The following is a 26,575-nucleotide window of genomic DNA, read 5'->3' as shown; positions in this document are numbered from 1 at the left end:
CAAGGAAAAAGAAGAAGTAAATGGCCAAGTCCCAGCAGCCGCCTGTCCTGGCTCAGTCCTTGTGATCGCTGTGGCACACCAACGCTGTCCGGAGACCAGCACGCCAGGCGGGCAGGCCAGCTGTGCCATGTCTCTAGCCAACGCCTCTGGATCTGCAGGCAGACTGTGGAGACCCTCCCCTCCTGGAAGCGCACATGCCTCCCCTTCCCCCCAGCCCTGTCTGGGTGCTGTTACGCCAGGGGCATGTTGCAGACCTGCCCACGTGGCTGCAAGGCACTCGGGGACGAGCGGGTGGCGTTCTGCTGTGGGGGGCACAGGTCAGGCATGGGACTGGGTGCCATGGCCCAGTGCCCCTGTGCTGCTGGCTGAGGCATCACAGAGCAGGTGCCACTGTGTGCCAGCCCACTTGGCTTGCCGCTTTGCAAGCCCCCTGTGCCAGGTGTGGCCACCACTGAACGCCCCTGCCTGTAGCATGATGAGCAGTGCCAGGCCATGGCATAGGCTGGAGGCAGTGGGACAGCAAGGGTGGGGGGCTGCAGGGGGGAGTGTGTGCATGACCAGCAAGGGACTCCAGTGGCTTGGGCCAGCTCTGTGCCATGCTCCACACACACCTGACCCCCTTCCAGTGCCCCACTGCCATCACCTATCCCACCGTGCCTACCCCCCAGCAGGGCCACCAGGCACCTGTGCTCTGGCCAGGCTACGTGCAGGGAAGCAATGTCTGCCCCCGGCTCCCCTTTGCACTTGGGGTTTGTTAATGTGCTTGTAACGGGGTGAACTTGCCCCTCAGCCACATGGCTCTGGGAACGCTGCCCTGAGCAGCTGGGTCCTGGCAGGCTCTGCCTGGCAGCGTGGGCACACGTCTGGATCACTGAGCATTGAAGCCAGCACAGGCAGGTGGCACCATGGGGTGCACCAGGGTCCGGGGGGGGTCATCTCCCTTCTGCCCCCCAGCTACTTGGGCCAATGCTGCAGCCAGTGGGAGCTACAATCGGCGTCTCCCCAGCCAGTCAGGACTGTTCTGTGGGGATCAAGTGCTCCCTCATTGGCCAATCATCTCCCTGGGAATCCTGTACACTGATTGGCTGAAAAGGTGTACTTCAGCCCAGTGAGTGATCACCATGTGCTGATTGGCTGGAGAGGCAAGAACGTGATGGGCTCCTCCCCCCGGCGCAGAGCTGGTGCCCAAGGGCCCAGGTGGGTCCTTGTGGACATGGGACACAGACATTACCTGGGTAGGGGGCAGGACAGGATATCCTGCAGGCTGATTGGCTGGGAAAGTCACATGATTGACACCTACTTCAATTGCTACCATCCGGCTTTGCAGCATGGCCTGGCAGAGCAGGTGGCACCTTGGGTGCTGGGCTATGGCCTGAGCAGGTGCCCCTGGGTGAGAGAGACACAGCAGGCACCTGCCTCCAAGCGACCCTGCAGCTGCACCCCAGTGCCCAAGAACCTCCTGCAGGGCAAAGCAGTGCCCTCTCCCCCTGCCCAGGCAGGGCCTGTTGGGACACCCTGGAGGGGTGAGCTCCAAGGCACGTGGCATTGAAACTGGGCACCAAGCACCCACTGCCCTTTTGGCCCCATGCCCCCCCCAGCGGGCCCCTCACCCTCCAGGGCACTAGGGAGAAGCAGCGGGAGGACTGCAGGGACGTGACTCTCGGAACAAGCAGGGGGACGCCTGCTCCAGGGCTGGGCAGTCCAGGGGGAAGACACTCCTGCCATGCCCACCTGCATCAGGCCAGCTGCCTGCGAAAGCACACGCCCCACGCTGGGCCTGAGTCCTGCTCACTCCCCCCCGGGGCAGAGCCCACTGATTCAGTGGGGTGCATCCTGGGGGGCATCCAGCCCAGAGAGAGAAGCAGCCGGGTCCTTCTCACCACACACCAGCTTTGCATCTTTCTCTGGCCCACTCCTGCCTAGGCCAGTCCCCAACCGTTCCTGCAGCACGGGGGGCGGGGGGTGGATGCAGTGCCATGGAGCCAGGCACCTCTGCTCCTTTCCCACAGGCTCTGTGGACCTGGGCAGGCGCCGGGGGGGCTGGGGCTGCCTTGTGCAGCAGGTTCAGGGCACTGATCACCACCAACAACAGGATCAGCTCCCTGGCGCCGCCTCTGCCCTGGCATCCACCAGCGCTCCCACTCCACAGCTCTGGCTCCGGTCGCTTTACGAGCTGCACCAGGGCAGGAGGCCCAAGCAGCCTGTGCTGGGAGCTCGCTCTGCCGGGAGGACAGGGGGCAAGGGCTTGACACAGGAACCACCAGCAGGCTCTGTCCCCGACCCCACTGTGGCGTGGGCTTCGCCAGGGTGAATGTTGGAGCAGCGGGAGGTGGTGCTGCCCCCAGCTCCGGCCGGGGTGCGTCCTAGAAGCTGTGACTCCCCCACACACCCAGGCACTCAGCTGGGCTCAGCCTGCCTGCTTTGTTTCCAGAGACAAACCACGAAATCCCACCACGAAGGAAGTTTGTAGAAGAGGGAAGAAAAGGAAACGGCTCCTCACGCTGCCGGAGTGAGCGGCTCTGGGCGGGAAATGCCACCACGAGTCCTTTAAAAAGCCTGAAAATTCAAACACGGTTCAATAAAATCTCCCCTGAAAAACCTGAACATGAAAAGTGCCAACAAACCCCTTTGTGATCTGAAAACCACGTGGATTTCAGGGGCGCACAGCGGTGTCCCCACCCACCCCCGCAGGGACACGCACAGCCACACCCCCACAGTGACACACACACGCAGGGACACCCAGACACATACACACACGCAGGGACACCCAGACACATGCACACGCAGAAACACACACGCAGGGACCCACATATGCCCACACAGGGACCGGCACACGCAGGGACCCACAGCCACACGCACCCGCAGGGATTCCCAGACAGGACATGAACGTTGCCCAGTGGTCTGGGTTTCTCAGGCAATTGGCTTGGGTTTGTGGCCTTGGCACCTGGCCCTGGACTCCAAGACTCCCCACGCTGCTCTGTGGAGCCCGCTGGGGCACCTGGCTGCTGGTGCCGGGAGCGTGATGAGCTGGGATCCCACCGAGAACGGAGCACGTGAGCCTGAGCTGCTGGGTCAGAACCAGCTCAGATTCCAGGGCCCATCTGCCAGGTCACTGCTGAGCCAAGGGGGAGCAGGAGGGACCTGCCTTGACTGACTGACAACGTGAGAACAAAGGCAGCAGGCTGGGCCCCTGCCCCCACCCAGCTGGGCTGCCACTCGCAGCTCTGGGCCCAGGCAGCAAGCGGAGCCTGGGGGTCTGTTACTGGGTCTGGCAGCACTAGCCCCTCTGGCCTGGCCCAGCCCCACTGGTCCCTCCAGCTGCTTGGCTGTAAGCCACAAGTTCAGGTTCGTTTTGGGCTGGACTCCCAGGGGCCTCCTGAAACTCCCCCCTGGAAACCCAATTGCTGGGAGCCTGCCCCTCCTGGTGTGGGGGTGGCAGACGCTGCTCCGTGTGCTGGGCAGGTGCCATTCCCCTGGCACAAGGGCTAAGGCCTGCCGCCAGCTGTTCTCCTCTCCGAGGCTCTTGCTGGGGGCGCAGGGCTCAGCGCTTCTCCACTCACAACCTTTTGGTAGGAGCTCTGCCACCAGGGCCTGTGCCATCTGCAGGCACAGGTATGCCTCCCCGCCCTGGCATGGCCACTGAGCACCTGTGCAGCAGGCGGGAGCGGCCAGTGGCTGGGGAGAGCTGGGGAGGTTCCAGGGGCTGTTAAACCTGCAGCAGGGACGCACCACGCAGCAGCGCCTGCCCCCGGGTGCTCCGGTGTGGGGAGGGTGGGGCTGAGCTGGGGCAGACGGCTGCAGGCTGCCTCCCCGTGCCACTGTGAGGAGGACACCCGTCTGCAAAGCTCTGAGCTCAGTCGAGGGTGGGAGTCGGTGACAGCAGCTAGGCTGCGCTGCAGAGCCAGGGGCCTCTCAGGAACTGGAGCGAGGCTGGACTTTGTCTCTCCAAACCACAGGCCGACACATGCCGCCGGCAAAGCTGGCTCAGGCCAGCCCAGCAAGCAGGGCACAGCCTGACTGCAAAGCTTGCACCACCTCCCCGGGGAGCCTGGCTCAGGGGGGAGCAGGACCGCAGCTTTGCAGGGAGGCAGAGCGTGGCTGGTTCCAGCTGCCCAGGCTGACGGGAAGCTGGAGTCTCCCCAGAACGCACAAGGGGCAGCAGGACTCTCCGGCTTGGGCAGGGCTCAGCCCCGGGCACTGGGCACTATCCGGGGAGCCAGACCTTAGCACCTGGGCCGTGCTGTTTTGTGCTTTGGGAAACTCAGCTTGTGACCGGGGGAAAGGCGAGGAGCTGGCCCCCCGCCACATACCCCCCCGAGGGCTGGTCCGCAACCACCCCCACCCCTTCCACTTTTCTTCTGGCCTTCCCATCACGAGCTTCGCTACACAAACCCCAGCCCCACCCAGGGGTGCCCAGATGTTGCCCAGCAGAAGGACGGCTGCAGCCTGACCCCAAATCACAGCCAATGCCTCCTACAGACCAAGGTGTAGTGTGTGGGGACTACGTGTCCCAGCATGCAGTGCTCCATCTTAATGGAAGCAGACATTGCAGGGGTGAGTGCTGCATGCTGGGGCCTGAAGTCTCTGCAGGCTGCACCCTGCCCAGGCATGCAGCTCGGGGAGGGGCAGTCTGGCCAGTGTCTGGGCTGGGTGAGCAGGAGACCATGGGGTCCAAGTGCCTGGAGCTGCTGAGGATGGGGCCAGAGGGGCAAGACCCCAGCCCCCAGGATTGCCTGAGAAACCCCACGACCTGGGCTGGGCTGCCACTCCCAGCTCGCCAGGGCGCGAGCGGCTGCTTCACTCCACGGCAGGGCCGGCCCGGGAGCAGCAGCGGGGCCGGCGCACGCTCTGCAGAAGCGCCTGGAACATGCTGGGCGGCCGCTTGACTTCCCCCTTCTGCGGCGCCCCCTTGATGGAGCTGGCCCGGGTGCTCTGTGGCGTCATCACCACCTGCCGGCCATGCTCCTCGATCTGCTTCTCCAGGTGCTTCTGGATGGCCATGCCCAGCACCTCCACCTCCATGGCGGCGCCGTACACCTCCCACGTCATCCCCTTCTCATCCCAGCTGACTTCCCGGATGGGCTCGGGCGGCTCTTCCTGCGCCCCTTTCACGTGCACCTCGGGGTAGGATGCCTGGGGAGACTTGGCCACCGGCGTCATGGGCCCCGTGGCCACAGACCTGGTCTCCACTGGGATGGAGACCTGCATCTCCGCGTCCTTCTTGGAGGGCTTCAGCTCCGGGCCCGGGCTCTTCAGGCCCGAGGGGCCTTGGCCCCGGCTGTGGAAGGTAAAGGCCAAGGACCCGTCCGGGGGGTTTATGGGGCTGATGGCCACAGACACCAGCGACACTCGGCTGCCGACCTGTGTCCCGGTGTCCTGAGTCCCAGCGTCCTGTGGGGGAGGAGTGACCTCAAATGAGTAGGTCTTGGAGAGCAGCTCCACAGTCCGGGGCTCCCGAGCAGCCTCCTCCCCAGGCCCCACCTCCGTCCCCGTTGCTCGTGGTGGCTCCTGAGCTGGGCTTCCCTCCGCAGTGCTCTGGGGCAGGGCAGGTCCCCCTCCGGCCTCAGCTGCAGCCGCCTGGCTCTCCCCTGACTTGCTGGGAGCAGCAGCAGAGGGGGCCTCTGGCCCAGCTTTCTGGATGGAGAGAGGGGCAGGGGGACTGGTCTCCTTGGCTCGGGCTGACGGGGTCCGGCCTGCATCCAGCCTTGTTCCTGGGCCTGACGCTGCTTCCGTTCCCGGGGTGGATTCCTTGGTCGCTTCCAGAGGAGAAGGAAGCGCCATGTCCCCGTTGCCCCCTGGCCCTGGGGCAGCCGGGGGTCCCAGCTGGGCCTTGGCCTCTGCCAGAGACGCAGGTGCTTTCCCACCAGCGTCTCCACAGGGTGTGCCCACGCCATCATCGGACAATGGTGCTGCGCCGGGGGCTCCCACGTTCCAACGGGACACGGCTCCCTTGCAGGCCCCAGGCTGCTCTTGGCTTCGGTCCTGCGGGCACGTGCGAGGCACCGGACCCAGCTCCGGACTGACCGCAGCGGCTCCGGCACCGTCTGGCTCAGGGTCTGTGTCGGCTGGTTCAAGAAATGCAACGTGTTTCAGAGCAGCCGGGGCGCTCGGCGGGTCCTTGCTGTGCCCCTTGAGGCACGGCCCCGGGCTGGTCACGGCAGCGCCCACCCCCGCTGGAGGGCCCTGGGGGACGAAGGAGCCATCGGGCCGCGCCAGGGGGCCCAAGCTCCGCTCGCCGTTCTGTCCCAAGCAGCTCACAGCCACAGGCATTCGCTTGGCTCCCGCTCCGGGGCCCTTGAGAGCCAAGGCCTGGCTGCCAGCCGCGGGCTCCGGTGAGGACTGCTGGGCCATGGCGGGGGCCTGGGCTGGTCTCTCTGTGTTGCCTTGGCTGCGGGGCTCGGTGCCGCTGGCCTCGGTGCCGCAGCAGTTCCTCATGGCCCCACAGCGGGAGGGGTGGAGGTAGCCACTCGTCACGTCCTCAGCCGCCCCCTCCTGTGTGAGCAGCTGCAGGCTCTCCGGCTCCTCAGCGCTGCCCATGCCTCGGCCAGGGCTCTCCCATGCTACTTCACCGCCTGGTGCGTGGCTCTGAAACAGAGACAACAGCAGGTTACGCTGCAGCCCCGGGCAGTGCTCCGTTCTGCACCACCTCCTCCGGTAGCACGGCCCGGACCCACGGGCCTCCCACTGCCCCGGCCGCGGCCCCTTCGCTGCTAAGGAGACCCCGGCTGCCTCAAAGCAAATCGGCCCACAGGGGCCGGACTCTGCCCCCAGCGCCAGAGGAGCAGGAGCCGCCCGTGCCCAGCAGAAGCGGGGGGCCCACACTGGAAAGACGGATTAGGGTGATGGGGAGCAGGACACCCCAAGCACAGGCTGTGCCCACTGCCCACAAGGAGCAGCTGGAGCTGCGTCCACCTCTGGCCGAACTGTCGCAGTCCTGCTTTGTGCCCTGTAGGGGGCGAGAGCTGGCGTCTGTGCATGGGCATTCCCCCGCCCCACTGCAGGCTCCCCCGTCCCCCACTCCAGGCTCCCCCCGCCCCCCACTCCAAGCTCCCCCACACACACTCCAGGTCCCCCCAGCCCCGCTCCAGGTCCCGCTCCCCCCCAGCTCCAGGCTTCCCCCGAGGGCAGAGCTTCAGCCTTGATGGGACCCAAGACCAACCCAACAGGACCCTAGTCTACAAGCAGAGCCTGAGGCACCCAGCACTTGCGGGGTGAGGCCCTCGGCTGCTCCCTATGCTTCCAGCCCATCTGTCCCGGTACAGACAGCGCCTCGGTGGCAGAGCTGACGTGCGACCACATGCACTAAATGCCTGACCAGCTCCAGGCCTGCACCAGTGACAGCCCCCGTGCGCGTGTGTCACGGAGCGTGGGGGAGACCAGGCCCTGCACCCCCGGCTTCCTGCGCTTCACCGGGACTCTCAGCCAGCCAGTAACACAGAAGGTTTATTGGACGACAAGGACACAGTCCAAGACAGGCCTTTCCGGTACAGACAACAGGACCTCTCAGTTAGGTTCATCTGGGGGCCCCAGGGAGGCCACAGCCCTGCTGGGAAGCCCAAGCCCCGTCAGGGCACCCCTCCATTTCCCAGCCAGCTCCAAACTGAAACTCCCCCCTCCAGCCTCTCAGGCAGCCTCCCCCTGGCTCCTCCCCCAGCCTCTGTCCAGTGTCCCGGGCAGAGGTGTGACCTGGCCTCCAACCCCGGTCCTGGGTTCTTGTGTTACGTGCTCAGGTATCCTCCCTCAAGGCCAGTCTCCCTTCCCCAGTGCAGACAGTCCCAGCACAACTCTCCTGCCACCTTCCCAGGCCAACACTCCCTACCCACTATTCAAAAACCACATCAAGAACAGTCCCAGTTCGTCGCATCTCTCCTGCCTTCGAGAACGAACTGAGCAGGGTCACTTCAGCCAGTGACCTGGGGAAGTTCGAACCAACCTACATCCCCATGGACGCCCCAGCATCCCTCCCCTTCGTGGGGGAGAATTACACCAGGCCCTTCCAGCTTCACACCCCCTTTAGGTCAGGGGTGCTCAATGGCACTTGTAGCTCACATGTGGGAAGGCTTATGTGGCCCATGCCCTTTTCCCACCCCAATATCCCTGGGGTTCAAGCTGGGCTGGGGTCTTCTCCCCGCGTTCCAGTCTGGAGGGCTGTGATTCGGGCTCTCTTGGTTCAGAGCCCCCCTTCTGACCTTGGCCACCCTCTGGAAAGGCTCCTCTGTGCTGGGCAAGGGTCCTAAAGCCGCTTTCCCCTTGTCCCGGGCCTTCCCCACCCTCTGGCAGGGGTCACAGGATTGGCAGTACTGTCGGACCTGGGTAAAGACCCCAGGCTAGTAAAAGTTCTGTAGCTGCCTCTGCCTGGTGCGCCGGATTCCCTGGTGCCCTGAAAGGCATGGGCCCAGCACAGCAGCTGGCAGCGATACTTCCGGGGTACCACCAGCTGCCTCCTGATCCCCCCAACTTCATTTCCTCTGAGGAAGCCCATTCTCGGTACAGGAACCCCTTCTTCCACAGGAACCTTTTCCAGCAACCTCCCCCCATGGTCTGTACCACACTGAGGTCGGCCACGTCCCTTATCTTCCACAAGGAGGGATCTTTCTGCAACTCAGCCTGGAACTCAGCAGCTGGGACAGGGATGGGGACCTGCTCTCTCTCACCGGCTGGGTCTGAAGCCTCAGCTTCCCTGAGCCGTGTCCCTGGGCACTCCCTCCCCACCAGGTTAGGGTCCTGCACCTCAGGCAAGGTACCCTCCCCGAGGTCAGGGCACAGCGTCCCTTGCCGGCTCGGGCTATGGGTCATGACCAGGGCACTCTGGGGGTTGCTTGGCCAGTTCTCCATGTCCCCCCCCCCATTAAAACCTCAGTGGGTAAATGGGGGTGCACCCCCACTTTCTTGGGGCCCTCCTTGTGCCCCCATTTCAAGTGTATCCTTGCCATGGGCACCTTGAATGGGGTCCTGTCCACCCCCATCAGGGTCAGGTAGGTGTTGGGCATCACCTGATCTGGAGCTACCACCTCGGGCTGGGCCAGTGTCACCTCTGCGCCCGTGTCCCAGTATCCACAGACTTTCCTCCCATCCACCTCCAGGGGAACAAGGCACTCGCTCTGCAGGGACAGCCCCGCGCCCACCCTGTAAACAAAAAACCTGAAGTCTGGAGCATCCAGCTCTGCGGAGGAGTTGGCCTGAGGCCCTCCTCCCTCCTGAACAGTTGATAAGCTGTCAGCCCCCCTTGCCTGGGGCGCTGGGTCCGAATGTGGCCTCTTTGTCCACAGTAATAGCAGCCCATGTCCTGCTGGTCCCCTTGAGCCGGTCGGTTAGCCCTGACACCGGATGTTCCCCTTGTGAGGGGGTTCTCCATGTTTCCCCTATGGCAGGTCCTAGGATGACTCTCTCTCTGCATCGCGGTGGGCCTGTTCCTTTGGGATTCCTCCCTGCCACCCCCCGACCGGCTCTTCACAAACTCATCGGCCAGCTGCCTTGCATGTCGCAGGTTCTCTGAATTTTTGTCCACCAACCACAGCCTCAGGTCGGATGGGCACTTCCCCCTTCGTCTGGGCCCCATCTGCCCACTTGCTGGTGTATCCCTCCATGCGGACGGCTAGTTGCAGATATGAGACCTCAGGGGCTTTATCCTGACTCCGGAACCTCTCCCGGTACATCTCAGGAGTCAGCCCAAACTCGCGCAGCAGGGCCTGCTTGAATAGTTCGTAGTTCCCTTTCTCCTCCTCTCCCAGCTGGTGATACAATGCCACGGCCTTGGGGTCCAGTAAGGGGGTGAGAACCCGGAGCCTGTCTGCCGGAGCTACCTGGTGCAGCTCGCAGGCCGTCTCAAAGGCCTCCAGGAAGTCATCCATGTCCTCCCCCTACTTACGCTGGGCCAGGATGCACTTCTCAAAGCTCCGCGCGGTCCTGGGCCCCCCCTCGCTCACCGCAGCCGGGGGCCCGCTGCCCCTCTGCCTCGCCAGTTCCAGCTCATGATGACGCTGTCTCTCTTTCTCCTCTTGGTCATGTTCCCTCTGTCTCTCTTTCTCCTCCAGTTCCTGCTGTCTTTGTCTCTCCTCATGTTCCCTCTGTCTCTCTTTCTCCTCCCAGTCATGTTCTCTCTGTCTCTCACGATCCTCCAGCTCTCTCAGTTTTAGCTCTCGCTCCCATTCCAGCCGCTTCCGCTCCACGGATGCCGAGCATCACTGGGATGATCCCCTGCTGGGGGGTGAGCTTCGCTGGGATGATCCCCTGCTGACCGGGGGGGTCACGGTGCCCTCGGCATTCACTGGGCTCCTCCCCGCCCTTCCCCTCGGCATAGGAATGGGGGGTCTCGGGAAGCCCTCAGCCGGCTGACCACTCCCAGCGGGGACAGACACTGGTGCCTGCGCTGCATCTGCCAGGCTGCTTCCCTCAGAGACAGAGCTCAGTTCATTCAAGTGGTCTCCCTCCTCCAGCTGGGCAATCAGCTGGTCTTTGGTGAGTCTCCCACTGCGCAGCCCCCTCTGCTTGCACAGCTCCACCAGGTCGCACTTGAGGCGTTTAGCATACATCTTCCTGCTGGCCACTCACAGGTCTGGGTGCTCGCCGCTCCCCAGAGTTTCCAGTGAGACCCTTATTGTGCCAGCCCTTCTCGAGGTCACCACCTCTCTGCCAGGGTCCAGCTGCAGACTCCTCCGCCCCTGGGACCACTCGCTGCAATCCCCCGGGGGACCTTGGTATTGCTAAAGTCCTTCTCTCTGGTCACACACTCCCAGGGGTTAACCACCCCCTGAAACCGTCCCTTGCTAATTCTTCAGCACGCCTGGTCTCCATCAATCCCCCTTCATTTTACTGCTCCCCAGTCACTTACTGCAGGAAGCGCCGTCCACAGGGTGCAGTAGATCCCACCTCCAACACCAGTTGTCACAGAGTATGGGGGGGACACAAGGCCCTGCACCCCCGGCTTCCTGTGATTCACCGGGACTCTCAGCCAGCCAGTAACACAGAAGGTTTAGTTAGACAACAGGAGCACAGTCCAAGAGAGGCCTTGCCAGTACAGACAGCAGGACTCCCCTTTAGTTAGGTCCATCTGCGGCCTCAGGGAGGCCACAGCCCCGCTGGGAAGCCCAAGCCCGTCAGGGAGCTCCTCTCCATTTCCCTGCCAGCTCCAAACTGAAACTCTCCCTAGCCTCTCATTCAGCCTCCCACCTGGCCTCCAACCCCGGTCCTGGGTTCTCGTGTTACGTGCTCCGGTATCCTCCCTCAAGGAAAGTCTCCCATCCCCAATGCCGACAATCCCAGCACAACTCCCCTGCAACCTTCCGAGGCCAACACTCCCCACTCAGCATCCAAAGACCACATCAAGAACAGTCCCAGTTCGTCACAACGTGCAAACGAGGCGCACTGTTATGCACATGCATTTCCTAATGCCACGTCCATGGAGGCGACACGCTGGGCTGGGGTGGGAGTCGATGGCCGTGGCATAAGTGTGGGATGGTGCAATGGTCCCATGAAACAGCGACTCCAACAGACCCTCTCCCCCACCATACAGGGGCGAGTCCTGTTCCCCACCACAGTCCACATGCATGTGTGGGCATGCATCTACCCCCTGCCCTGCAGCACCACCTCCGCCACACCCTTTGCTATTGCGACGTTTGGCCTCCCCCGACCCCTCCCCAACGGGTGCCTTGGTGCCCGCGGGCGGTTCTGCTGACCACAAAGGGAGAGGATGTGAGGACGTCACAGCCCCGATTCTAGCTTTTCTCGACGTGGCCAGGCAGAGTTGCGGCCTGAGCAATTGGGGCTGGGCAAGGCTTGTGGTGCCTGCGGCACGTCCAGCAGCAGAGCAGGGAATGCTGGCCAGGCCTCCCGGACTGAGCAACGCGGCCAGCGCCTCGGGCCAGCGGGTTTGCGGGGAAGGCAGGAAAAGGAATTTCTGGCAGGCTGACAGAGGAGTGAAAGAGGGTTATTTGGAGTTGCTCTGAGGGCTGGGGCGTGAGACAGCCCCGTCCTCCCCCTGAGAGCCCAGGCCAACGTGGCTGCAGAACGGACACCAGGGCAAACTGGTCCTGCAGCCAGACCCAGAGCCATGTGCGCCTTTCCCCCCCAGCACAGACCTCCAGGTCTCTCCTGCAGCCCGGCAGGTGAGCTCCTGTCCCCTCCCATGCGTCCCTGATTTCTGCCTGATCTCAGCTAACCTCCATTGCTGAGGCCAAGACACCTGCAGGGGCCCAGCTCCAGCCACCCCCGGCCTCTCCGGGCAGCTGAGGCTATTCAGCGCCAGCACCACTCTTCTTCTTGCCAGCTCGCTAGATCCATGGGCCAAGCCCATGCCTGGTGTAACCATGGAAGCCGACAGATTTACACCAGGTATTGATGTGGCCCCATGCACCCAAAATCTCCTAACAAGCAGCCAGATCTCGAGGCGGAAATCCTGTGACTTTCAGCAACTTCTGCGGGGACAGGCTAGGGGAGCAGGTCCTGCCCCCGCCCGGATCTGGCCGCACTGTGCAATGGGACTCCCAGGTGCACACTGAGGGGCAAGGGCCCCTTGTGGACAGCAACTAGTAGGGGCAGAGCTACCCTGAACAGCCTCCCCGGTGATCACCCCAGCCCAGCCGTCACAGGGGCCCATGCCCCCGCCAGCACAGAGAATGAGGCGGGGCCGCACAGCCTGATCTGCTCCATAGTGAAATGCAATAGAGGGCTTGCCACAAATGCTCCCCCTCAGGAAGAAGGGGTACCACCCCCAGCTCGCAGACTGGGCACTGAGATACCGAGAGCTGGGGCCACCCCTGGGAGGCCAGTGCCCACCCTGGTGCCCAGGAGCTGCACAGGGGCAGGCACTGGCTCGCTGCCCTCCCCAAAAGTTGTGCCAGAACATGTGTGGGGCCCAGTTTGGGCTGCCTGGGAGATCTGCTGGGTCAGCATTGGTCCTGGGCCCCCTCCCCCCGCACAGCAGCGCAGGAGGTGTGGGGGAACAGGGAGGTTGGGGCAGAGCCCACCCAGGCAGCTTCGGGGTGCACAGGCCTTGGGGGGATGTTGCACAGGGGAAATCACCCCCACAGAGCAGCACCAGCCATGCTAGCATTCGGAATCCTGGCTCCCAGCCCTGTGCCTGTTCCACTAGCCCATGTCGTCTCCAGGCCCAGGGTCCCATGGCCCCGACTCACCAGCTTCTGCCCAGCCTGCACTAGAGACATGCTCGAGCCCCCAGCCCAGCGGGTGACTGGCTGCTGGGTGACCCTGGGCTGTCACCCTCTCTGAGGCCATTGGTGTGGTAGCCAGCTATGGGCAGGTTAGGCTCTGAGGGGCTGTGATGAACTGGGAATGTTCTTAATGTTTTCTCTGAATACTGTGTTGGTGCCTCAGTGTCCCCTCTGCAGTTCTTAAGTATCTAGGTGGTGGAATCAGGGTGTGTGATTGCTACAGAGCAAAGGGCCAGTGCTCTTAAATGCCTGACACACTCTGTCTCCTAGCAACTGATGGTCTGGGCCCCTCCTCTGCAAAGGTGCCAGCTGAAGGTGTTGGAGACAAAGGGATCAGGTGACCTCCTGGCCCGGGAAAGGAGCTGAGGAGAGAGGAGGGGCTGGAGGGGTTGTTAGTCTGGAGCTGGCTGGGGTCAAGGGTGGAGGCAGACTGGGGGTCTAGCTCACTGCCCCCAGAATGGACCCAGCCGAGGGGTCCGGTTCGCTGTACCTACAAGCTCTGTTTTAGACCCTGTTCCTGTCATCGACTAAACCTCTGTGTTAGTGGCTGGCTGAGAGTCACGTCTGACTGCAAAGTGGGGGTGCAGGACCCTGTGGCTTCCCCAGGACCCCGCTGGGGTGGGCTCGCTGTGGGAAGTGCACGGAGGGGCAGAGGATGCTGAATGCTCCAAGGAGAGACCCAGGAGGTGAAGCTGTGGGAGCTTCGTGCCCTGAACAAGTCTGCTCCAAGGGAGAGGAGGCTCCCCAAAGTCCTGCCTGGCTTTGTGGGGAGCAGTTCCAGAGCATCACCCGGGGACTCCGTGACAGGGGCCAGGCAGCTGAGTGCCCCTGCAGGGCACGGCCCTGTGCAGGTATCGAGGGGGCTGGTTGCATGCACTGCACTGTGTGTGTGTGATGCAGTAGGGACTGTCTGTGTGGGGGATGGGAGAGCTGGGGAGGACTTTAGGTGAGGGACAGGACCTAAGCCTGTAACCTGAGCCAGGTGGGGGGGAAGGGGTCAGCACCTTTGCCTGGGAACCTGGACAAAGGAAGGGGCCGGCTGGAGGGAGTTCAGTTTCGGTTTGGGGCTGGATGGTTGGAATTCAGGGAATCTCAAACTGAACCCCCAGAAGGACTCGATTGAGGGGTCCTGGCTGTGCCTCCAAGCTCTGCTGTAACCTGCATTCCTGTTGTCCAATAAATCTTCTGTTTTACTGGCTGGCTGAGAGTCACTGTGAGTCCCAGGAAATGGGGTGCAGGGCCAGACTCCCCCATACTCCGTGACAACTGGTGGCAGAGGTGGGATCTACTGCACCCCATGGACGGCGCTTCCTGCAGTAAGTGACTGGGGAGCAGTAAAACGAAGGGGGATTGACGGGGACCAGGTGGGCTGAAGAGACAGAGAGCGATGGTTTCAGGAGGTGATTAACCCCTGGGAGTGTGTGACCAGAGCAAAGGACTTTGCAGTAACAGGATCCCCTGGGGAGATTGCAGGAGCAGTCCCAGGGGCAGAGGAGTCTGCAGCTCGACCCTGGCAAAGAGGGGGTGACCTGAAAAAGGGCTGGTGCACTGGGGGTCTCCCTGGAACCAGTGGAAAGCTGAGAGCACAGGCCGACGAGTGGCCAGCAGGAAGATGTATGCTAAGCACCTTAAGTGCGACCTGGTGGAGCTGTGCAAGCAGACGCGGCTGCGCACTGGGAGGTCCACCAAAGAACAGCTAATTGCCCAGCTGGAGGAGAGAGATCGCTTGGGTGAACTGAGCTCGGTCCCTGAGGGAAGCCGCCCAGCGGACGCAGCGTGGGCCCCGGGGCCTGACATGGCTGGGAGGGGCCAGACTGCTGCCAAGGACACCCCGAGACCCTGCCCACCTATACCTAGGGGAGGGGTTGGGGGAAGCCTAGTGAATACCGAGGGCCCCCTGACCCTGGCGGCCAGCAGGGGATTGTCCCGGCGGAGCTCCACGTCCCTGGAACGGATGCGGATGGAACATGACAGGGAGCTGAGACGGGAAGAGCTTGAGTTAAGGAGGCAAGAACTGAAGAAGCGGGAGAACCAGCATAAACACGAGAAGAACCAGCGCCAGCATGAGCTGGACCTGGCCCGGCTGAGGAGCAGCGAGGTCCCGGCTGCGGTGAGTGAGGGGGGACCCAAGCCTACAAAGAGCTTTGATAAGTGCTTGCTGGCCCGGCATAAGGCGGGGGAGGACATAGATACCTTCCTGACGGCCTTTGAGAATGCCTGCGAGCTGCACAGGGTTGACCCTGCAGACAGGATCGCAGTTCTCACCCCCTTACTGGACTCCACAGCCGTGGAGGTGTACAGCCGACTGAAAGGGGCAGAGGCAGGGGACTACAAACTGTTCAAACAGGCCCTGCTCCACGAGTTTGGGCTGACTCCTGAGATGTAACAGAAAAGGTTCTGGAGTCAGCGTAAAACCCGTGAGGTCACATACCTACAACTCGTCAAATGGGCGCAGGGGTATGCCGGCAAGTGGACAGCTGGGGCCCAACTAAAGAGGACCTGCTGGACCTATTCGTACTGGAGCACCTGTATGCACAGTGCTCGTCCGACCTGAGGCTGTGCTTGATGGACCAGAAGCCAGAGAACCCGCAGCACGCAGGCCAGCTGGTCGACCAATTTGTGGACAGTCGGGCAGGGGATAACAGGGAGGAGTCTCGAAGGAGCAAGCCTGCCTCAACGCAGAGAGAGAGTCACCATGGGACCTCCCAGCGGGGGCCTATGGAGAACCCCCACCAAAGGGGAACATCCAGCATCAGGTCCATCCGACCCACTCGAGGGGAGCCACAAGACATGGGCTGCTATCGCTGTGGCCAACGAGGCCACATAAGGGCCCAGTGCCCCAAGCTCAGGGACAGACCGAGCAGACCCAACCCGCAGAGGGTTGACTGGGTAAAGACCCAGTCGGAGGAGGGGCAACGTTCCCAGGAAAGGGGGGCTGGCAGTGTACAACCTGTGAAGGAGGAAGGAGGTCCCCAGGTCAGCTTCTCTGGGGGGCTGGATGTTCCAGGCTCTGGGTTTTTGGTTTACCGGGTGGGTGCAGGGCTGCCCCTCCGGAGAGAGTGTCTTGTTCCCCTAGAGGTAGATGGGAGGAAGGTCACTGGGTACTGGGACACGGGCGCAGGGGTGACGCTGGCCCGGCCCGAGGTGGTGGCCTCAGATCGGATGGTGCCCGACACCTACCTGACCCTGATGGGCGTGGGCGGGACCCCATTCAAGGTGTCCGTGGCAAGGGTACACTTGAAGCGGGGGGCCAAGGAGGGCCCCAAGGACGTGGGGGTACACCCACATTTGCCCAAAGAAGTGTTAATGGGCGGGGACCTCAAGGACTGCCCAAATAACACCCGGGGTGCCCTGGTCGTGACCCGTAGTCAGAGCCGGCGAGGGGCACTGCGCCTTGACAACAGGGAAGGTACTTTGCCCGAGGTGCAGGACCCTAACCTGGTGGGGAGGGAACGCCCCAGGGACACGGCTCAGAGAGGCTGCGGCCTCAGACCCAGCCAGCGAGAGAGAACATGTCCCCATCCCTGTCCCAGCTGCTGAGTTCCAGGCCGAGTTGCAGAAAGATCCCTCCTTGCGGAAACCCAGGGACCGGGCTGACCTCAGTGCAGTACAGACCATGAGAAGAGGTTGCAAGGAGAGGTTCCTGTGGGAGAAGGGGTTCCTGTACCGAGAATGGGCTCCCCCAGGGGAAGTGGAGTCATGGGGGATCAGGAGGCAGCTGGTGGTTCCCCAGAAGTTTCGCCATAAGCTGCTGTACCTGGCCCATGACATCCCTCTCGCAGGGCACCAGGGAATCCGGCGCACCAGGCAGAGGCTGCTACAGAACTTTTACTGGCCTGGGGTTTTTAACCCATGTCCAACAGTACTGCCAATCCTGTGACCCCTGCCAGAGGGTGGGGAAGGACCGGGACAAGGGGAAAGCGGCTTTGAGGCCATTACCCATCATAGAAGAACCTTTCCAGAAGGTGGCCATGGACATAGTGGGACCTCTCAACAAGACGACCCAGTCGGGGAAGAAATACATTCTGGTGGTAGATTTCGCCACTCGCTACCCCGAGGCAGTGGCCTTGTCCTCTATTGAAGCAGACACCATGGCAGATGCGCTGCTGACCATTTTCAGCTGGGTGGGGTTCCTCAAGGAAGTCTTAACGGACCAGGGGTCCAACTTCACGTCGACCCTGCTCCGGTGCTTGTGGGAAAAGTGTGGGGTCCGGCACAACTGGGCCTCAGCGTATCACCCCCAGTCCAACGGGCTGGTGGAAAGGTTCAACGGGACGCTGAAGATGATGTTAAAAACATTTATGAACCAGCACCCGCAGGACTGGGACAAGTACTTACCTCACCTGCTGTTCGCGTACAGAGAGGTACCGCAGGAATCTACTGGGTTTTCGCCTTTCGAACTGTTGTATGGAAGGCGGGTAAGGGGGCCCCTAGACCTGATGAGGGACGAATGGGAGGGGAAGGCCGCTCCCGATGGAGAGTCGGTGGTGGAGTATGTCCTGACCTTCCGGGAAAGACTTGCCAAGCTCATGGGCCTGGCCAGGGAGAACCTGGCCCGAGCCCAGGGGGAGCAGAAGGTCTTCGCCACCGTGGATTAGGTGATGGTTCTCATCCCTGTGAGGAAAAACAAACTCCAGGTTGCCTGGGAAGGGCCCTTCAAGGTTATCAAGCAACTGAATGAGGTAAACTATGTGGTGGAGCTGTCTAACAGGGCTCATCGCCGCCGGGTGTACCATGTGAATATGATGAAGCCATACTATGACAGGGGGAATGTGGTGTTGGCCGTGTGTGGACATTGGGAGGGGCAGGGAGATGACCCCTTAGTGGATCTATTCCCTGGGACAAAAGCTGGTTCCCCCCTGGAGGCAATTCCCCTCTCTGATCAGCTGACCCTGGCACAGCACGCTGAGATCAGAGGGGTGCTGCATCTGTACCGACAGCTGTTTTCCAACCAGCCTGGACGCACTAATTTGACTGTCCACCGGGTGGAGACCGGGTCACATCCCCCTATAAGATGCTCCCCTTTTCGGGTCACTGGTAAAACTGCCCAGGATCTTGAAAGAGAGGTCAGGGACATGCTGGCTCTGGGGGTGATCCAGCCGTCTTCCAGCCCCTGGGCCTCGCCAGTGGTGCTGGTCCCCAAAAGGGATGGGTCAATCCGGTTCTGTGTGGACTATCGAAAGTTCAATGCCATCACCGTATCTGATGCCTACCCCATGCCCAGGCCTGACGAGCTCCTAGACAAGCTGGGAGACGCTCGGTACCTCACCACTATGGATCTTACAAAGGGCTACTGGCAAGTGCCGCTGGATGCAGATGCCAGGCTGAAATCGGCCTTTATCACCCCTCTGGGGCTCTACGAGTTTCTGACTCTGCCCTTCGGCCTCAAGGGAGCGCCGGCCACCTTCCAGTGCCTGGTGGATCAGCTACTGAGGGGGATGGAGAGTTTTGCCATGGCGTATATTGACGACATCTGCGTCTTCAGCCAGACCTGGGAGGACCACATGTCCCAGGTTAAACAAGTCCTGGACCGACTCCGAAAGGCTGGGTTAAGAGTAAAGGCTGAGAAGTGCAAGGTGGGGATGGCTGAAGTATCTTACCTGGGCCATCGGGTGGGGAGCGGCTGCCTAAAGCCGGAATTAGCCAAGGTGGAGGTGATCAGAGACTGGCCCACTCCCCAAACCAAAAAGCAGGTCTAGGCCTCCAGTAGGATGGCGGGGTACTATCGAAGTTTCGTGCCCCACTTTAGTGCCATAGCTGCCCCCATCACTGAGCTGTGCACGAACAGGAGGCCAGACAAGGTGGTCTGGACCGAGCAGTGCCAGGAGGCTCTCCGGGCGCTGAAGGAGGCTCCGGTTAGTGGCCCAGTTCTGACAAACCCAGATTTTGACAAACCCTTTATGGTGTTCACAGATGCCTCAGACACGGGACTGGGGGCGGTGTTAATGCAGGAGGATGAGAAGGGGGAGAGACACCCCATCGTGTATCTGAGCAAGAAGTTGCTACCCCGGGAGCAGAACTACGTGCCCATCGAGAAGGAATGCCTGGCCATGGTGTGGGCCCTTAAGAAGCTAGAGCCATATCTCTTTGGGCGACACTTCACCGTGTACACCGACCACTCTCCCCTGACCTGGCTGCACCAGATGAAAGGAGCCAATGCCAAGCTCCTGAGGTGGAGCCTGCTCCTGCAGGACTATGACATGGACGTGGTCCATGTGAAGGGAAGTGCCATCCTGACAGCGGACGCGTTGTCCCGGAGAGGGGGCCCTGAACTTTCCCAGGTCACTGGGCAGAGTGACCCTGCTCAGTTCAGTCTCCAAGGGGGGAGAGATGTGATGGAGTAGGGGCTGTCTGTGTGGGGAGTGGGAGAGCCAGGGAGGACTTTAGGTGAGGGACTAGGACCTAAGGCTGTAACTTGAGCCAGGGAGCGGGTCAGCACCTTTGCCCGGGAAGCTGGACAAAGGAAGGGGCCGGCTGGAGGGAGTGAGTTCAGTTTCGGTTTTGGGCTGGGTGGTTGGAATTCAGGGAATCCCAAGCTGTGGACTAAGCTTCCTGAACCCCCAGAAGGACTCGATTGAGGGGTCCTGGTTGTACCTACAAGCTCTGCTGTAACCTGCATTCCTGTTGTCCAATAAACCTTCTGTTTTACTGGCTGGCTGAGAGCCACTGTCAGTCCCAGGAGGAGGGGTGCAGGGCTGGACTCCCCCATATTCCGTGACAGTGTGTGCGAATGGGGGTGACACCACAGTGCGGTTAGGGGACTGGTGCATAGCTGGTGCAGGGGACGCAAGCAGCTGGGGAATGGGCAGGCGGCTAGTACATGGCTCTGTGTTGGGTAACGTGGGGGTGAGGGGCAGGTGCGGGGGTCTGGCACTGAGGGCAGCAGTTGGGCTGGGTCAGGGAAGGCAGCGGGTCACGGGCAGGTGTAGGGATCTAGGCAGGGAGCACAGGGGTCAGGCTGTTGGAGCAGGTACAGGGAGATATGGGAGTTGGGCTGGTAGGACAGGTACAGGGGAGCTGGGTTGGGGGAACATACATTGGGTCTGGATTGGAGGACTGGGTTGGGGGGCAGGTACAGGGGGCTGGGTTGGGGCAGGTACGGGGGGCTGGGTTGGGGACTGGGTTGGGAGGCAGGTATGTTGGGTCTGGATGGGGCAGGTATGGGGGGCTGGGTTGGGAGCAGGTATGGGGTCTGGGTTGGGGGGCAGGTACGTTGGGTCTAGATTGGGGGATAGGTACGGAGGGCTGGGTTGGGGGGCTGGATTTGGAGGCATGATATTTTACAGAGATCAGTTTGCAGCTGTTGCTGGCCCCTGCTCACAGAGGTTCCTGGGCCCAGCCCAGCCCTGCCCGTCTGCCAGTGCCTGGCTCTGATGTTACTGACACAGCCCAGTACCGGAATGATCATTGGTGCAACGAAGGTCCTGTAGTGGCACCAAATCTTGTATAAAGGGGGTCTAAGACAAGGTTCTGGTTTGCTGGTTATGATTATGCTGTCTGTGTGCATGGATCATTTCTGTATTTAAAGTTATAAGTATTGGCTCTCGACTGTCTGTATTTCAAACTTGTGCTATGCTTCTGGGTGACACTCCAGACAATGTGGCGTCAGCACTGCCTAGCCTGCTTGATGGCCATTAAGGACCATCAGCTACACAACTGACCCATTGAGAGAAGGCAGATATGCCTTGTGACTCAGCAAGCCAGGGACAGGCCTACGGACCGAACTCTGAGGTTCTCCCCGGCCATGTGCTGGGCAACTTGTGTTTGGAACAAAGGAAGCACAGGCTGCATGGCAAGGCTGCAGCTTCTCCATCTTGTCATCACTCCTGCTTCTTACCTCTGGAGGGACTTTGCTACAAACTGAAGCTCTGAACAAAGGACTGAATGACCCATCCCAGCGGGGGATGTTCCAGAGACTTGATTTGAACCTGCAGTTTACTCCATCTCTGCTACAAGCCTGAACTAAGAACTGTATATAATTGATTCTATGTAACCACTTCTAACTCTTATCTATATTTCTTTCTTTCTTGCTATGAATAAACCTTTAGATTTTAGATTCTAAAGGATTGGCAACAGCGTGATTTGTGGGTAAGATCTGATGTGTATATTGACCTGGGTCTGGGGCTTGGTCCTTTGGGATCGAGAGAACCTTTTTCTTTTACTGGGGTGTTGGTTTTCATAACCATTCATCCCCAGGACGGGTGGCACTGGTGGTGACACTGGGAAATTGGAGTGTCTAAGGGAATAGCTTGTGTGACTTGTGGTTAGCCAGTGGGGTGAGGCCAAAGTCCTCTCTGTTTGGCTGGTTTGGTGCCTTAACAGTAAAGGAACCCAGCCTTGGGCTGCCACTGCCCTGCTCTGAGCAATTTGTCCTGAACTGATAATCTGAGTTGTGTCCTGCCAGAGGCCGCATTGTTACACTGGCACAGAGGGGGGATGCCTGGCATGCACCCCTGGGACTCAGCTGGTTCCATCACAGGGTCCTGTAGGTCAGCATGGCCTGGGCCACACGCCCTGGCCCCATGTCACCAACCAGCAGCTCCATGGTGGGAGGAGCGCAGGGTTTGCCAGTGGGCACAGATGATGGTGCCAGACCCTCTGGGGGCTAGTGCCAACACAGGGAGGGACACAGGGCTGTCCATGACAGAATCCCCCCTCCTGACAAGGAACCCTGGGGCATGAATCAGCGTCTGCCCAGCCAGCTGGGAAGCCCAAGAGAAGCTGGACGGGGAAGCCAGGCTCCCTGGGCCCTCATGGGGTGCTCTGGAGCCAGTGCTGGCCCACGCCCTAGAGAGCTGCTCAGGATCAGCGCCAGGGAGGGCACAACACAGCGGATCCCTAGGATGGTGGCTGAGCTGAGGCCGGCTGTGCAGCACGGTGCCCATCAATGTCTAGCTGTGTCTTCATCACGTCCTCTGCCGTGCCGCTGCCTGTCTGACTCGCTGTCTCTGTCCTGAGGGCTGTAACCAACCCCTGCCTCTGCTCGTCACTACGCCAAGCCCAGGGCCATGTGGCACTGATCCCCAGGCGACTAGATCCACCAGAGCTGGGTCCTGCCCTCTCACTCCGCTGCAATCCACTGACATCCCTCAGACACGCCCGTGTGCTGAGGATCTGCTGCGCCCCTCAGTGCCCCAGCCAGACTCTTACTGGTACTGTTGGGACACGTTCTCCAAAAGCCTCTGAACCTGCCCCTGCAAAAGCAGAGGCCGACCCATGCACGCACCAAGCCCCTGCCTTTGCACACCAAGCTGGGCATTGTACTCACAACCAAGATATTCGAGCATGTGCACAAGAGCGTTTCCACGCAGAAGGGGTGCAAATGCAGCCCGTTCCGACAGCAGCTGCGGCTCCCGAGCCCATGAGGATCCAATGCCCCAGGGCCAAGTGAGGGGGCACTGTGCTGAATTTGAGCAAATAGCTACCACCACGCTCCTGGGTACCTGTGATCACCCAGCACCGTAGGATCCTCAGCCCCGCAGTCCTGGCCAAACTCCTACTGGAGGCAGGCATTTCCCTCCCACACACTGAGTACAGGATTCCTCCCCCACTCCTGGCCCTTGTTGCTCTGTGCTGTCAGACAGCTGCAGGCTTCACCCCAGAGGTGACCGCAGTGGCAGCCGTGTCAAGTACAGCTGGAATCCTGCAGGCTCCGAGGATCTCAGAGCAGAGTCTGCTGAGTACTGGCTGCTTCTCCCCGTCTCCAGCTGCTCCACAGCACTGAAAGAAGCTAAAAATACATCGCGTTCCTACCACTGCTTCTGGCGGTGACACATGGAAGGAGAAAGGGGAGTGATGGAGAACACGCAGTGGGTGACAGAGGCCAGAGGGGGAGCTGGGGAGCTGGGCAGGGAGAACGGGGAGAGGGCAATGCAAAGGGGAGGGGGGGTTGTGGGTGAGCAGGACGGGGGCAGGCCAGCTGAGGAGGTATCCACCGTATGACAAAGTGCCCAAGGATGATCCCTGCTCCCCGCGCCACCCTGCCAGCCCCTCCTCCGGGCAGTGCCCAGCCACGCCGCACACGGGGAGCGATGGCCACACTTCTTTGTGGTGCTTGGGGTCAGTTTTCAGCTCTGAACCTGGCACCCCAAAGCCATGCAAAGCCGGTGCCTGCTCCGATGGACGCGCAGGGGCTCAGCCAGGCCTTGGGGCCAGCCTTCCTGCTCAACGCAGGGAGCAGAGAAAGGGCAGGACAGGGCAGGGGATGGGGGATGCTGATGGCACATGCAATGGGGCCACGTTCATCCCAGCTGTGCTGGTGTGGCATGGCTCTGAGCGAGTGATACTGGCCAAAGCTAGCGCAGCGCCAGGCAGAACCTGCTCCCTGTGTGAGCAGGAATCCGGCCCTTCCGCCCGGGCCCAGAGCGGCCTGTCCTGCCTGGAGGAGTGTGACATATTGCCAGAGCAGAGCAGCTCACCCCGCTGCATTGGGGGCACAGGGAATCCAGCTGCCAGCAGATATGGGGGTCGGCGTATGTGGTGACGGAGCATGGCAGGGGAAACCGCTCCCAGAGGGGTAAATCTGGATGTGAGACAGCAGGGCCCTGCTGTGCGTCACGCTCGCCTGCTACTGTCCTTCAGCGTCTGGGCAAATCCAGTGTTACCCACGCGCCGAACGAAGAGCGGCTCGCTGGGAACTAGAAAAGCAGCTCACGTCCCGGCCCCATCATTCGCACCATGGCCCGGGTCGGACTCTGATCTCCCCGGGGAAGTCAGAGCCACTGGCAGAGCACCGCATTCTGCTGAGCCAGGGAGCCACTGGACTGGAGGGACACTGGAGCGAGCGGAGCACAGAGCCGTCCCCCAGCTTGGCGCTCGCCTGGGTCCTAGTTACCGTCCCTGCAGGAACGGTGGGAGCAGCCAGGTGGTAACAGCGAGTTTGCTATGGGACAAGCGCCCTGGGCTTAGCCTATCTCCCAGCCCGTCCACTGTGTTCCCCACACCTCGCTCTCCAGGCCTGTCCTGCCCAAGGGGGCCGCGTATGCGCTGGTCTGTGGTGTGTTTAAAGCCAGATCCGTTTGCAGCAGGGTGGCAGCAGCAGTGTAGAAAAAGCAGCATCTCACATCCACACCCGGCGTGAAGTGCTTTCCAGCATGTTCAGGGCTTAGTTTGGTTCAATGGCTCCCAGCACCCCCACTCTAAAACCGTTCTGGCGCCCCTGTTGTAACGCCATTCGCCACACACCACCGCCGGGGCCCTCCCCTCGGGTACCCTGGGCAAGGGGCCTGCAAAAGCCACAGGCCAGCGCTGAGCGACTCCCTGGGGCACGCAGCCCCACCTAACCCAGCTGCCCAGGCTGCTGCTGGCAGGGTCTGGAAACCAGACTGGCCCAAGAGTCTCTCTGGTCTGAGCCTGTCTCTGGGAGCCGTTTGCTGGGCCTGGCATTGCCAAGCATGGACCAGAGGAGCAATTGCCTTAAATATTCGCCAGGTAAAAAATTCCAGTTGCACTGGAGGCTTTTCCCCATGGCTGATCCGTTCCTCTCTCGCCTTCCCAGGCGCAGGAATCTGCGCTCAGCGAGCGTCCCCCTCCACCCGCACACATTGAGCAAATCCTGCTCCAAGCCCCTCGCCCTGAGCCACTGGCACCCGCCAGGCCAAGAGAGCCGGACGGGGGCCAGGCCCTGTCCCGGGAGGGGCAGGTGCCAATGGGCGAGAGGGGAGCCCCTGCTCTGGACAATAAGAAACGCGACGGGGGGGGGTGGCACATCTGCAGGATGAAATATTGCACAGAGCGCTTGTGCTGCGTGAAAGGAAGCTCGGGGGGCGGGGGCGGTCTCCTCGGAAACCGACATCTCCCGGTGCCCCGGGCCGGATCCCCGAAAACCCGGAGCACGCGGCCACGACACACACCCAGCCCCGTGTAGACACGGCAGCGCCAGCGCGCGCACACACACCCCCCGGCTGGCACACGAGCCCCCCCGGCGCCCCGGGATCCAGCACCCAGGCGGGGGCCCTGCCCCGGAGCCCCCCCGCGGCTCTGTCCCGGCACCGGGCGGGCTCCCCGCTGCCGCCGGGCCGGGGGCGCAACAGGCTCCCCTCGCTCGGCTCCCCGCGCCCCGCCCGCGTGCACTGACCTGCGGGACCCTGGGGAGCCCCGGCCCCGCGTCCGGCTCGGGGAGACGCGCCGCCCCGCACCGCTGCTCAGGCGCTGCCGGCGAGTGCAGCTGGGAGCATGCGTGGGGGAGGCGGCGGATTTCGGGGCGAGGAGGCGGGCGAAACCGCGAGCCGAGTCGCGCCGAGCCGAGCCGCGCCGCGCCGCGCCGCTCCGACGGGAGGAGAGCCCGGCTCCGCGGGGCTGGAGCTGCGCCATGGGGCGGACAGGGGGCGGCACCCTGGGCACAGGCACAGGCAGGGCACCGAGCCCGTTCCTGGGGGGCTGCCCCCGGAACCCTCTGCAGGGCGGCTTGGTGCCAGTGGGCATCGCCATGCCAGATTTCCTTGGAAGATCCCGAGCCTCTGCCACAGGCCAGTGGGGATGTGCCTGGGGACTCGGCAGGCAGTCAGCGGCCAGGGCTGCCCCCGCCCCGTGGGACTGCAGGCCTAGGCACTCGCTGGGCTCCAGCATCCGGTCAGCAGCCATCCCCAGCCCACAGATCCCCAGGCGCCGCTGGACACCCAGAGCTTCGGTGCTGGATACCGGTGGGAACTGGGGATCCCAGGCTCTCTGCCCTGGCACTGGGGAGGCCCGGTCAGCCTGGCACAAAGACTCTGATGCTCCCCCTCCCCAGGGCACGGCTGGCTACTCACTGCCCTGGGCAGAAATGAAGCGTGGCGCCAGTCAGAAGTGCCCGCTGACAGCTCTGAAGATCAGAGGCCTCCACCCAAGCAGGGCCAGCGGGCAGAATGCCCCACCTTGTCCTGCCAGGGCCCCTCCAGCCCAGCCTGAGCAAGGCTCTGGGGACAAAGGGGAGCTCGGGGGCTCTGCCTATGCAGCTCCAGGGGGTCATGCCTGAGGCTTTGTGACACGCTGTTGCCCCGAGACCCCTGGCTTCTTTCCCCCAGGCCACCAGCAGCTGTCGGGGGAAGACTTGATCAGATTGGGTCCAGTGCTGGCTAACAGCTCCATTTGAGTCCCCACTCCCTGGACCTAGCCATCCCTGGGCACAGGCACTGGACATCTCTGGCCACTCACACAGGGTGGGGCTGAGTTGGCCAGTGGATTCTGCCCATCCAGCCCTCTCTCACCCCGACCCCGACCCCGACCCAACCCCAACCCCGTTCTCTTGGCTGCTGGGAGCTGGGCCCTGCATGCAGTGACACCATGTTACTCAACCTGGTAATTTTCCACTTTGTGTCGGCGGGGGAGGGGGATCAGCCTTTCCCATCCTCCCCTCTCAGCAGCAGTGGGAGCAGTCAGCTCATTCCCCTTCCCGGGCTCTGCGGCTGAGCAGGCACCTCTCTGCC

The 26,575-nt window shown here is 62.1% G+C and overlaps 1 protein-coding gene across 1 annotated transcript; it reads right to left on the bottom strand.

Annotated features, from left to right (window-relative positions):
* Nucleotides 1-1,500: 1,500 nt before the first annotated feature.
* On the bottom strand, nucleotides 1,501-25,297 carry GPRIN1 (G protein regulated inducer of neurite outgrowth 1). Its single transcript, XM_050961777.1, has 4 exons — nucleotides 25,246-25,297; nucleotides 4,307-6,585; nucleotides 3,217-4,240; nucleotides 1,501-3,182 (listed from the first exon to the last, which is right to left on the bottom strand). Exon 2 carries the CDS (start codon nucleotides 6,535-6,537, stop codon nucleotides 4,798-4,800), a length of 1,740 nt encoding a protein of 579 aa, XP_050817734.1. The 5' UTR covers nucleotides 6,538-6,585; nucleotides 25,246-25,297; the 3' UTR covers nucleotides 1,501-3,182; nucleotides 3,217-4,240; nucleotides 4,307-4,797.
* Nucleotides 25,298-26,575: the final 1,278 nt, after the last annotated feature.

This window comes from Gopherus flavomarginatus, chromosome 7, assembly GCF_025201925.1.
Source record: "Gopherus flavomarginatus isolate rGopFla2 chromosome 7, rGopFla2.mat.asm, whole genome shotgun sequence".
NCBI classification, from domain to species: domain Eukaryota; kingdom Metazoa; phylum Chordata; order Testudines; family Testudinidae; genus Gopherus; species Gopherus flavomarginatus.
The sequence above is the reverse complement of the archived record's forward strand: the minus strand, read 5'-3'. Positions and strand labels throughout refer to the sequence as shown.

Bases quoted from the DNA above. Each gene is read 5' to 3' on its own strand.
- GPRIN1 (XM_050961777.1), bottom strand. From the start codon at position 6,537: ATGGGCAGCGCTGAGGAGCCGGAGAGCCTGCAGCTGCTCACACAGGAG.